Source organism: Amorphotheca resinae (assembly GCF_003019875.1).
Source record: "Amorphotheca resinae ATCC 22711 unplaced genomic scaffold M430scaffold_9, whole genome shotgun sequence".
NCBI lineage: Eukaryota > Fungi > Ascomycota > Leotiomycetes > Helotiales > Amorphothecaceae > Amorphotheca > Amorphotheca resinae.
Genome location: NW_020194479.1, coordinates 1,671,136 through 1,681,925, shown reverse-complemented (window position 1 = coordinate 1,681,925; position 10,790 = coordinate 1,671,136). Strand labels below are relative to the sequence as shown.

Below are 10,790 nucleotides of genomic sequence, written 5' to 3'. Positions count from 1 at the left end.
GGGGGGGGGTGAGATTTCTTTTTCTCTTTTTTTTTTGTTCTTTTTTTTTTTGAATAAGAAAAGAGGGGGGGGAGGAGCTTTGATGGGGATTGGAAATGGAAATGTGCAAATATATGAAGAATAGAGTGGATAATAGCGATGGAAGGGTGATGCACGGGGTTTACTGAGGGGTGTTCGGTAGAGAGAGTAAGGAAATAATACTAGTATTATTTCTACTACTACTATTACTACTGTGGAATTTATATTGGGGGAGGAGAAAAGGGGGGGACGGAAGAGGTAAATAAGATAATTATATGCAAGTCAGTAACACCCCCTAACCTCTACCTTACACCACAACACAACACAACGAACTAGGTACACATCATCAAGCTTTTCAGACAAACACCCTCAAAAGCAGTCCACCCCCCCCTCATTACGCATAGAATAATGAACGAACGAACGAACGCCCCGTAGAAAAGGCAAGATAGGTAGGGTACCTAACCACCCAACAATCCCGCCCTTAACGAACGCCGGTGCTATGAATGCAGTGAAACCAACCTCCCTCCTCTCCATCTTATCAAACACACATCATCAATATATACCTAGGTCTAGCTCGATCCATTCCATTTCGTACCGTAAGGTTAGGTAACTGTTAGGCTCTGAGCATGCCTCTCAAAGCACCGCTTTTTAAGCCGCGGCCCGCACTCGCTGGCGCCGAGATGTCACGCCGGCTCTCGGGACCTGAGGTTGGTTTCTTGGGCGTTAAGGTGCCGTTGGCGAGGCTGCGGGCGCGGCCGCGACGGGCGCGGATCTGGGCGAGTGCTTCTTCGCGGGACATGGTAGGGCCGAGGTCAGGGTTGGAGAGAGGGATGGTGGTGGTGGTGGAGATGGTGTGGAAGACGGGTTCTCGGGGTGCGGGGGAGGGTGCACGCACTACTGTGTCGTCGTTGTCCTCATTGTCCTCAATGGCATTGTCGTTGTCATTCTCTGTTTCAACGGAATGGTGTGGAGCGTCGAAGAGGGAGAGGAGAGAGGTGTTGGCGTCTAGGGAGACGGCTAGCGCGGGGGGTTCACAGGAAGGGGTTCGAGCATAGCTTAAAGGCTCAGTGGGTTGGGCATCCTGAGGAGGATCCATGGGCGACAGCATGTTGTTCGCTGGCGAGATCCAGGGTGACGCCTTGGGTGCCTTGGGTGCTCCCTCCGGTGCTTCCCCTGGTACTTTCTCTGGTACTTCCTCAGGTCTTTCATTTGGTACATCCTGTGGTGCTTCCTGTAGTACTCCCTGTGGTACATCCTGTGGTACTTCCCGTGATGCTTCCGGTGGTACGTCTTGTGGTACATCTTGTGATGCATCCTGTGGTATTTCCCGTGGTGCGTCCTGTGGTGCTCCCCGTGAAGCTGGAGATATTTTTCTAAAGACCCCTTCAGCAGGGATGAAGATTGTACTTGAGCGGCTGGCTTCCACCGGCAAAGATGTTGATGCTTGGTCACTGCTGCCTGTCGGCTCCACGGGGCGTGTTGCTCTTGATACGCAGCAATTGAGTCTGCATTCGAGTTCGAGGAACTCCACGCGCTCATGAGCCCTATCTGCGCGTTGCTGCTCCCACTGTAATCGCATCCTCATGTCGTCCAACTCGTCTTCGCTCGCGGCTGAAGAGGTGATGGTGGCGAGATCAACAGACTTGCGTGCTTTCTTCGGGGATGCGAATTCATCGTCTTGTGGAGAAGGGGGGAGTGGGATTCGACCCTCAGCAGCGATCCTTGCGATCTCCTCATGCTTAGCAATAGTCTTCAGCGCATCCCGTTCCTGCTCCACCAGCTTGATCTTCTCCTGCATTTGTGCCAGCTCTTCTTGAACCCCGACTAATTGGTAGCGTGCTGCGAAAGCTTCCTGTTCCCTTTTCATGCCACGCTCCTTCTCCTCCTCTAGGTCCGCCTGGACAAGCTTGGCCATATTCCGTGCGGTCTTCAATTCCTCTTGAAGCTTGACGACCACAGACTGTGATTTGAAGTTTTCCTTGCGTGCTCGCCGTATCTCCTTCTCCCATAAAGCCTGTGTATGAGCATGGGTTTCTTTGGCCCTGCCGTAGTTCTCCTGCGAATCATCAGCAACGGTGCTCTACCACAGCGGGTAATGCGTACCATAACGCTCTCCAACCTCTCGCCAACCTTTCTCTCTCGATCCTTTCCCTCTTCTATCTGCCGGCGCAATGCCCGCGCCTCCTCCCTATACCGGCGCATCTCGCTCTCGGCCTCCTCTCTGCCCAGCATCGCCCGCTTGAGAGCTGCATCGTTCGCCTTCCTCTCTAATTGCTTCCCTTGCATGGCAACGGAGTTGAGCGCGGCAATCTTGTCTTGCACGGAGCCGGTCCGTTCATGGCGTTCAGGTCGTTCCCGCCCAGCTGCCGCGGGCAATTCCAACTCGAATGTCGAGAGAGGACGCTGCTTGTTCACGCGGTCCGGGGAAGCAGGGAAGAGCGGGGTCCCTGGTGGGCCAGGGAGTTTGTGGGTTGGATCCATCCAAGAGGGACGGAGAGCTGATTATGATGGCTTGAAAGAAGATTGGGTGTTGGTGTAATAAAAGGGAGGTTCTTCAAGACCTTACTCGGTACTCAGACAAAACTCAAGACAACAATTGAGGTTGACCAGCATTGAGTAAGTGAGCGGTCTGAGGATCTCTGCAAAGAATGTTTACCTTTGGTCGCGCAAGGCAGGGTTTGGCCTCGGCTGCGTTGCTAGAGGGAAACGGGTGTCGGAAAGGCTGGATAGATCCCGTGGCCGCTGATTGGCTGAGGTGCATTAGTCAGCTGGGTGAATTACCCGGATGTGGGTGTCAAATCTTGATGTTTGTTTTGCTTGTTTTGCCATTATTTTGGCATTACGCGGCGTATTATCTGTTATTATCTGGTATTATCTCGGTATTCTGGCGCCCCTTTCCCGTCGCCCCTTTTATCGGATCGACGTCGTTCCCAATATGCCCGCTGGCCATGCTGAGGTGCAGATTTGGATGGCGATATACAATGCGTGTCTCTCTAGAGTCTCTCCCATATCCACGATCGTGATCATAGCAATAAATATGTAAAAGATAGATGTACTGTGCCTGCCGACGGCACAATGTGCTCCCCCCGGACTTCTCCTTTTTACAGCCACCGGCCCGTGCTTTTACCGTAATTACGCCCGCTGGATGCTCGGGAGAATACGGCAATTTGCACCGGCGCTAATTACTCGCCAGGCCGCCCAAGGCCGCCCAGCGCCATTTTTAAAGCCGTGTCCATTTCGACACCCTTCCCGACTTCATACAAAAACTTTTCTCTCCCATCAACCCGTCTCTCATCCATCCCATCTCTTCTCATACCCCCATCTCCTCTCAGTCCTTTGATCGTTCGATCACCAGTCGCAGCCATGTCCAACGAACCCCCAAAGAAGCAGTCCATTATGGGCGTGTACGTATTCCAACTTCTCTCCGCTCCCCCGTTGTCGCGATCACCTCCCGTCCAAGAGATTCACAACCAGCGACCGCGAGCATCGAGGAGGCCCAATTGGCTTCAGCAAGCAGCCCCGACATCTCCAATCTCAGTTGGGACTGGGCTGTCGGCTTCGTCGGTGCTCAATGGCGCTGCGATTGCAAATCTCTTCGACATCTACCTCGCATCTGCCACCCACGTGAAAGAGCCAAAGCTGACATGTTTACGAACAGCCCTCCCTTCGTTATTGATTTCCTGAGTATGTCAACCATTCCCGACCCATATCGATCTTTATCGCTGTCGCCTGCGATGGCCGTTGTTGGTTCTTGATCTACGGATGCCGCGAGGAATACAGACATATACAACAGCAACTAACAGGACAACAGTGGGTGGTGTCTCCGCCGCCGTCTCCAAGACTGCCGCTGCTCCCATCGAGCGTGTCAAGCTCCTGATCCAGAACCAGGTATGTTTACAATATCTAACAATTTCCTTAACTTCGAGGCTGTTCCGGATATCCGTATCGGGACTCGCCGCTCTTGGCTCTCCAATGGGCATTCAACAACCGCATTGGGCGACATACAGGTGCATACAGGGACAAAATTGGCTGACCCCTTATAGGATGAGATGTTGAAGAGTGGTCGTCTTGACCGAAAATACGATGGTATCGTCGAGTGTTTCCGACGAACCACCGCCCAGGAGGGTGTTGCCTCCCTGTGGCGTGGTAACACTGCCAACGTTATCCGTTACTTCCCTACCCAAGCCCTCAACTTCGCTTTCCGTGACACCTACAAGTCCATGTTCGCCTTCAAGAAGGACCGTGATGGATACGCCAAGTGGATGGCCGGTAACTTGGCCTCTGGTGGTGTAAGTTCCCCAAGGCCCGCATGAACGGGGCTCGAAGCTAATCCTTACAGGCTGCCGGTGCCACTTCCCTTCTCTTCGTCTACTCCCTCGACTACGCCCGTACTCGTCTGGCCAACGACAACAAGAACGCCAAGACTGGTGGTGAGCGTCAATTCAACGGTCTGATCGACGTCTACAAGAAGACCCTCGCCTCCGACGGTATTGCCGGTCTCTACCGTGGTTTCGGTCCTTCCGTCGCTGGTATCGTCGTCTACCGTGGTCTCTACTTCGGTATGTACGACTCCATCAAGCCTGTCGTCCTTGTCGGTCCTCTCGAGGGTAACTTCATCGCCTCCTTCCTTCTCGGATGGTCCGTCACCACTGGTGCCGGTATCGCCTCTTACCCTCTCGACACCATCCGTCGTCGTATGATGATGACCTCTGGTGAGGCTGTCAAGTACAAGTCTTCCATGGATGCCGCCCGCCAAATCATTGCCAAGGAGGGTGTCAAGTCTCTCTTCAAGGGTGCTGGTGCCAACATCCTCCGTGGTGTTGCTGGTGCTGGTGTGCTGTCCATCTACGACCAAATGCAGGTCCTCCTGTTCGGCAAGGCCTTCAAATAGATGGTTTCGCCTGCGTAGATGGTTGGGATGAAATGGAGAGTGGGGGAGTAATGAATGGTGCGGCAGGTGGAAGTTGTTCACAACAATACACCCATCGCTATGGTGTTGGAGCAACTTGCAGTTGATTAGGGGTTCCGATATCACTGCTGTACTTTATTACCTAGGCAATTTTCCTCGATGTGTTCCCGTTTGGTTTGCTGCTTTCCTTGGATGCTTCTTTCTTCATGGTCTTATGCTGCATGGTCCGATAGATTAGTGAAGATGGGGGTATCAAAATCGAATGGAAACATTCAATCTACGTTTGGTGCATGATGCGTCGTAATCGTGAGTTTGTGGTGACATTGACACAATTGATCGGACAGAGTATTTAACCAGAAAGTATATTTAGGAGAGGCCACAGAGTAGGTAGTTATCTGTTTCTTGTGAATTCCCTCGTTGCGCCTCGATCTGATGGCGTTGAGGATGACCAATGCGGCTGCGATGCCACACATCCTCCTTCGACTCTGGGAGCTACCTCTGCACGAACATCACCATCCTGATTCCTCACAGCCGCAGGTCTTGGATCCAAGGTCAAAAATCGAGAGATATATCATATACACACATCTATTACATAACGGTGCCGTATAGCATCGTCACATAAGTCTCATCGAACAACGACCGGCTCTTCCCCGCCTTCGCTTGTGCACGGCGGGCGCTCCCCATGGTTCTGGTTCATCTGGTCCTGGTCCACCAGCCTACCTTACATCCCTCACATACCTTACCTTACATTACATTACACACCTTACATATCTTACATACATATCTTACATGATGTCGACCAGTGAGTGACGACAATGTCTTCCGGGCTCTGGACTCTTCATTCCTCCGATGCCGTCTTTCTTCCCTCTGGCTGGCTATTGGTGCCGCGCCATACCTCCTCGGTCATTGGGCTGCGCTGCCAACTTCCCACCACTGCGCGGGACGCCCTGTACTCCCTGGTGAGGGACGACGTCTCATTACTGTTGGACAAGGCAAGGTAAGTCTACATGAGGCTCGGTAACCCCTCTTTTTCTTTGTCCTCTCCTCTTCTCTTTTCTCTCTTCTCCTCTCCTCTCTTTCCCCCTCCTCTTGTCCTCTCTTTGTTCTGTGTCTCTACGTCTCGACATCTCTGTTTCCTGCCTTGTCTTCCTTTTCTCTCTCGCCCTCCTCACATCCGGGGAAGATGAAGCTCTCTCTAGTTCTAGCAACTGTCTGCGCAGCCGCCGTCGTTGCAGAACCTCAAGATCTCCAGAGCGCCAAGTCCAATTGGACCGTAGGACAGACGGTCCGGACATCCAGTGGCCCCGTCAGTGGCCATCCTGCCTCCAACCAGTCGCAGGTCTCGGAATACCTGGGCATCCCCTTTGGAAGACCCCCAGTTGGGAATTTGCGGTTCGCGGCCCCCGTGCGATTCAACGGCACGGCCCACCTCAATGGTTCCGATTTCGTGCGTCCCCCCTCGCATCCTGATCATGTTCTTCGCTGAGATAAATAGGGCTTCTCATGTCCCGTAAAACCAAGCTCATCTCCTACCCCTTCACCCCCTGATCTAGCAGCCGCGAACGTGTCGGTAGTTGGGGTCGAAGTCCTTGGGATCCTGGGGAACAGCAAGGCAAAATACAGCGAGGATTGCTTATATCTGAATGTCTGGACGAAGCCGCAGGTTGGAGAGAGGAAGAAGGCTGTAATGGTGTGGATTTATGGCGGGGGATTTAACAGTGGTAGTTCCACAATCAGGGGGTATAATGGGGCGAATATTGTGGAGTTGGAGGATGTAGTCGTTGTTTCTATGAAGTGAGCCTCTGTCCAGGGGCGAGATGAAAGAATTGTCCTGACGCAAGCAGCTATCGACTTTCCATCCTTGGCTTCCCTGGAGATCCAGGAGGCACGCAGAACCTGGGGCTTTTGGATCAGCGGCTGGCGGTCGAGTGGGTGAGAGACAACATAGCGGGTTTCGGTGGTGACCCTTCACGGATCATACTCTTTGGCCAGTCTGCAGGAGCTGCCTCCATCGACTACTACTCCTACGCGTGGAATTCTGACCCCATAGCTGCGGGCTTCATCCCCGAATCTGGAACTGCCTTTTCCTTCGGACTGCCCAACTCCAACTCCAGCGCCGCAGGAGCCTGGTTCAACGTCACCAGCACTCTGGGGTGTGGGAATGCCACTTCGAACAGCAGCGCCGTGCTCTCTTGCATGCGGAGCAAAAACTACACCTCGATCTTCAATGCTGTGCCTGCATCAAATGGAATCGCTGGTATCTTAGGTACCTTCGGCCCCACTGTTGACGACAAGGTGATTTTCTCGAACTATTCTCAACGTACACCCGTCAAACTCCCCATGATGCTCGGGAACAATAACTATGAAGCCGGACTCTTTCGTACCGAGTTCGCCTTGGACGGAATCACCTACCCCGATGCCTTCTGGGATACTTTCAACTTACAGGAATTCACATGTCCTGCGGGAATCCGTGCCAACGCCTCTGTGGCAGCGGGCAATCCCACCTGGCGCTATCGATACTTTGGCGTCTTCCCAGATCTCGCCATCAGCACGGAGGCCGGGACGTGGCATGCGGCCGAGGTCCCGCTCCTCTTCGATACCGTGCCACCGGTGCCAGGGCCGACCAAGCAGGAGATCGCGATTGGCAATTATATGCGTGGAGCGTGGGCGGCCTTTGCCAAAGATCCCGTGAACGGCTTGACGGCTTACGGATGGCCGTTGTACAATGCTTCTGCTCCGACCTTGATCCGACTGGCGTATAATAACCAGACAGGCACGAACGCTGCTCTCCCAAGTCTCTATGATGCGGCCTGTGTGTATGTCAACGTGAGCAGCACGAACACGAGTGCATATTCCACGCTGCCGAGCATGCCTACGGCGACTGCTACCCGTGTGCAGGGGAGTAGTACGACGGGATCTGTGACAGGATCAGTGACGGCTAATACAGCATCGAGTACGCCTACGCAGTCTTCAGAGGGGAGAAGATTGGAAGCTAGTCTGTACGTCGTTGTGACTGCGGGCTTGATTGCTTGGATGCTGTGAGCTGAAGAGCTGAGATTATCTCGTCGGAGTACAGGTTCATGATTTGATTTGTTAATGAAGTTGATGGATAGGATGATAGGTATTTAATTATGAATTAATCTAGAGACCTTGACCTCTTGCTAGCCCTTTTCCTCTCCTTATATATATTCATTCCTCTTGTACTTCATTCACGTCTTTCTAGATCTGGCCTCGACTACCTAACAAACAAATAGAAAGGAACGGGTAGGCATTATTATATACACTTATTTTTATCATCGGCCTTCGCTTGTCCGTGATTGTCATGTAAGGTAGGGGGTGACCACCAACACCGCCCGCTTTGGTCACTAGAGGGGGGGGGGGGGGGGGGGGCAATCGTTGTCAGGGGGTTTGTTTGTTGTGAATCTATATATAAATATGTGATGTTCACAATGATTATTCATCGATTATCTTAATAATAGGTGAATATCTTAATAATAGGTGAATATATATATTCAATAATCTAAGATATCAGGGATGAAGATGAGATCCTAGATTTACCCCTCGACGCTGGTTCTAATAGGAGAGCAAGCATTTATTGTTAATTGGTGATTGTGGTGGTGGTCTAGACGGTGCCAGAGCATGGCACTGCGCATTGATCTTGTTATAAGATATAATCTAAAAAGAAACAGGAATGGGGAATGTGAAGAGAAGTTTATATACTTCTTCTTCCTCTTGAGAATTTAGATAGATATATCATCAGGGGATGTTTTGCCTTACCTAAGCGAGCGAGCGGCTGACATAATCGCCTAGCTTACGTAATGCAGCCGCTCGTCGAACCGCATCTCCATCTCCATCTCATCGCCTCTATCAAAACGCCCAAGAAGAAGAAGGGATTCTCTCTCTCGACACAACGCCAACTTTCAACGTTCGGTATGCATGGTACCTGATTAGTATCCTGATTTTTGGAGCTCTGGCGTACAGGGAAAAAAAAGACTGCAACAGAGACAAGGAAGGGGAGAGGAAGGAAAGGGATCGATCACGTGCACGCAGAAAACAATCAATGTCCGTCTCGACGGCGAACCCGGGCGACGAGAAGCGGTCGACGGAGCCGCCGGGCATCTTGCGGGATCCGGCCGTGACGCAGGCGCGCAAGTGGAACACGGAGATCCCGAATATCTTGCCGCATGAGAGGGTGTTCCCGATTCAGATTGGGAGTCAGTTGTTTAGGTTGAGCGGGGCGAGTATAAGTTCGGATGGTATGTGTGTTTTTTTTTTTTTTTCTCTCTTTTTGGTTTTTGGTTTTTGGTTTTTGATATTGGGTTTGGGGTTGGGGTTGGTTTGATTTGGTTTGATTTGGTTTGATTTGGTTTGAGCTTGGTTGTGGTTGTGGATGTGAGCAGCCTCATATCGAGATTCAAAAACATTCAATTCAAAGGACCCCGCTGAGAAACCTAGAGCACCCTCATACTTCTCCCAGTTCTTCCGCTGCCAGCTGAAGCAGGCCGAGGAAAACGGCGATGATTCCAATACCGTCCGCACCCTCTACATCGATCGCGATCCCGTGACCTTTACGGATATCTCGTTGCATCTACAGGGCTATCATGTTCAGCCTCGAGATGGCAGTCATTTCGTCAAGTTGTTCGCTGATGCCCAATTCTACTCCTGTAGGTTGACCTATTCTATCCGCCTTCTGGAACTTTGCTGATGCATCCAGTACCCCGGTTAATCTCCCAGCTCTATGAAGAGAGCATCTTCATCTCTATTGGACACCGCGATTTCCAGATCCCCCGCGAGCTGTTCTCTGATCCAGGAAATAGCCCCAACTATTTCTCTCTCGGCTTCGCCGTCTTCTTCAGCACACCGTCCGAGGTATTTCCCGGCCTGGACCGCGAAGGACTCCTCCGTCCACCCTCCATCTTACCACCATCAGTCCCCAACCGGTCCGCCGACACCTTCAACGAGATCCTCCATCTTCTCCGCGGCTACCCTCTCCACATCAGGGACGAAGACCACCGCGCCGAGCTCTTACGGGATTGCCGATATTTCCACCTGAAAGGGCTCGAGCAAAAACTCATCCGCCACCAGATCTCCTTCAACCAGTCACGGCGCAAACACGAGATCGCCATCCGTCTCGAAGACGTGCGCCAATCGGGTATCTCCATCGTCTGCGAGCCCTCCTCCTCCTCCTCCTCCACCTCCTCCTCTCCCAGCAGCACTTCCCAAGCCAGCAGCGGGCCCATCGGCTGGGTAAACTACGCGCGACCCTTCGTCGACGAGAAGCCTCACGAGCTCGTTCTCGAGATCGGCGACGAAGCATCCCATCTGCACCTGTCCACCATGCGCGCCGAGTTCTTCGGCGACGCCAAGACGCGCATCTCGCGGCTTCTAGAAGTCATCGCTACGAAGCTGAACCTCTCGACATCGCAACCTCTCGGTCTCCTGATGAAGAGCGGCGGCGGCGCTACCAGCGCGCCCGCTAGTCCGGGAAACAGCGCGCTTAGCGAGGACCATATACGAGTCGTTCTTGACACGGATGCTTATGTGTTGCTCGATGGGAAGGAATGGCGACGGCGAAGAGAGTCGGATGCAGTAGAAGATCCGGACCAGCAGCCGATGAAGAAGAGACAGCGTGTGAATGATGATGTTGATGTTGATGATGATGATGCGGGCTCTTGGATCATCCGCACGGGCCAATGGAGATTAAGAGTGCAAATGGCCAGGAGTCGTGGGAGGCCTCCTCATCCTCCCCCTCCTCCTGGGGTCGAGTGCGTGTTGGTAGCGGTGAAATTGGATGCGCTGTCGGGAGAACGGGCGAGGAACGCGAGGAGGATGTTTTTGGCTGGGTAGGTTGGGGCGGGGGGGG

At 52.7% G+C, this 10,790-nt stretch overlaps 4 protein-coding genes across 4 annotated transcripts; 3 read left to right on the top strand and 1 right to left on the bottom strand.

Moving 5' to 3' along the window:
- Nucleotides 1-232: 232 nt before the first annotated feature.
- Nucleotides 233-2,653, bottom strand: M430DRAFT_144155 (hypothetical protein). The gene is made up of 2 exons (XM_024862871.1): nt 2,122-2,653; nt 233-2,074 (listed from the first exon to the last, which is right to left on the bottom strand). The coding sequence occupies exons 1-2, from the start codon at nt 2,497-2,499 to the stop codon at nt 632-634; spliced, it is 1,821 nt and encodes a 606-aa protein (XP_024719306.1). The 5' UTR covers nt 2,500-2,653; the 3' UTR covers nt 233-631.
- Nucleotides 2,654-3,678: 1,025 nt separating this feature from the next.
- Nucleotides 3,679-5,054, top strand: M430DRAFT_267740 (hypothetical protein). The gene is made up of 3 exons (XM_024865446.1): nt 3,679-3,906; nt 4,062-4,307; nt 4,358-5,054. The coding sequence occupies exons 1-3, from the start codon at nt 3,781-3,783 to the stop codon at nt 4,907-4,909; spliced, it is 924 nt and encodes a 307-aa protein (XP_024719305.1). The 5' UTR covers nt 3,679-3,780; the 3' UTR covers nt 4,910-5,054.
- Nucleotides 5,055-6,110: 1,056 nt separating this feature from the next.
- M430DRAFT_21218 (hypothetical protein) lies at nt 6,111-7,969 on the top strand (the record flags this gene model as incomplete). Its single annotated transcript, XM_024864469.1, has 3 exons — nt 6,111-6,374; nt 6,423-6,721; nt 6,772-7,969. 3 exons carry the CDS (start codon nt 6,111-6,113, stop codon nt 7,967-7,969), a joined length of 1,761 nt encoding a protein of 586 aa, XP_024719304.1.
- Nucleotides 7,970-8,987: 1,018 nt separating this feature from the next.
- M430DRAFT_105507 (hypothetical protein) lies at nt 8,988-10,774 on the top strand (the record flags this gene model as incomplete). Its single annotated transcript, XM_024861011.1, has 3 exons — nt 8,988-9,183; nt 9,385-9,591; nt 9,642-10,774. The coding sequence occupies 3 exons, from the start codon at nt 8,988-8,990 to the stop codon at nt 10,772-10,774; spliced, it is 1,536 nt and encodes a 511-aa protein (XP_024719303.1).
- Between the last annotated feature and the right edge of the window lie 16 nt (nt 10,775-10,790).

Coding starts and splice junctions, on each gene's coding strand:
- M430DRAFT_144155 (XM_024862871.1), bottom strand. CDS start 2,499: ATGGATCCAACCCACAAACTCCCTGGCCCACCAGGGACCCCGCTCTTC. Junction 2,075..2,121: donor AGAGGTTGGAGAGCGTTATG/GTACGCATTACC, acceptor GATGATTCGCAG/GAGAACTACGGCAGGGCCAA.
- M430DRAFT_267740 (XM_024865446.1), top strand. CDS start 3,781: ATGCCGCGAGGAATACAGACATATACAACAGCAACTAACAGGACAACA. Junction 3,907..4,061: donor AGCTCCTGATCCAGAACCAG/GTATGTTTACAA, acceptor GACCCCTTATAG/GATGAGATGTTGAAGAGTGG. Junction 4,308..4,357: donor GTAACTTGGCCTCTGGTGGT/GTAAGTTCCCCA, acceptor TAATCCTTACAG/GCTGCCGGTGCCACTTCCCT.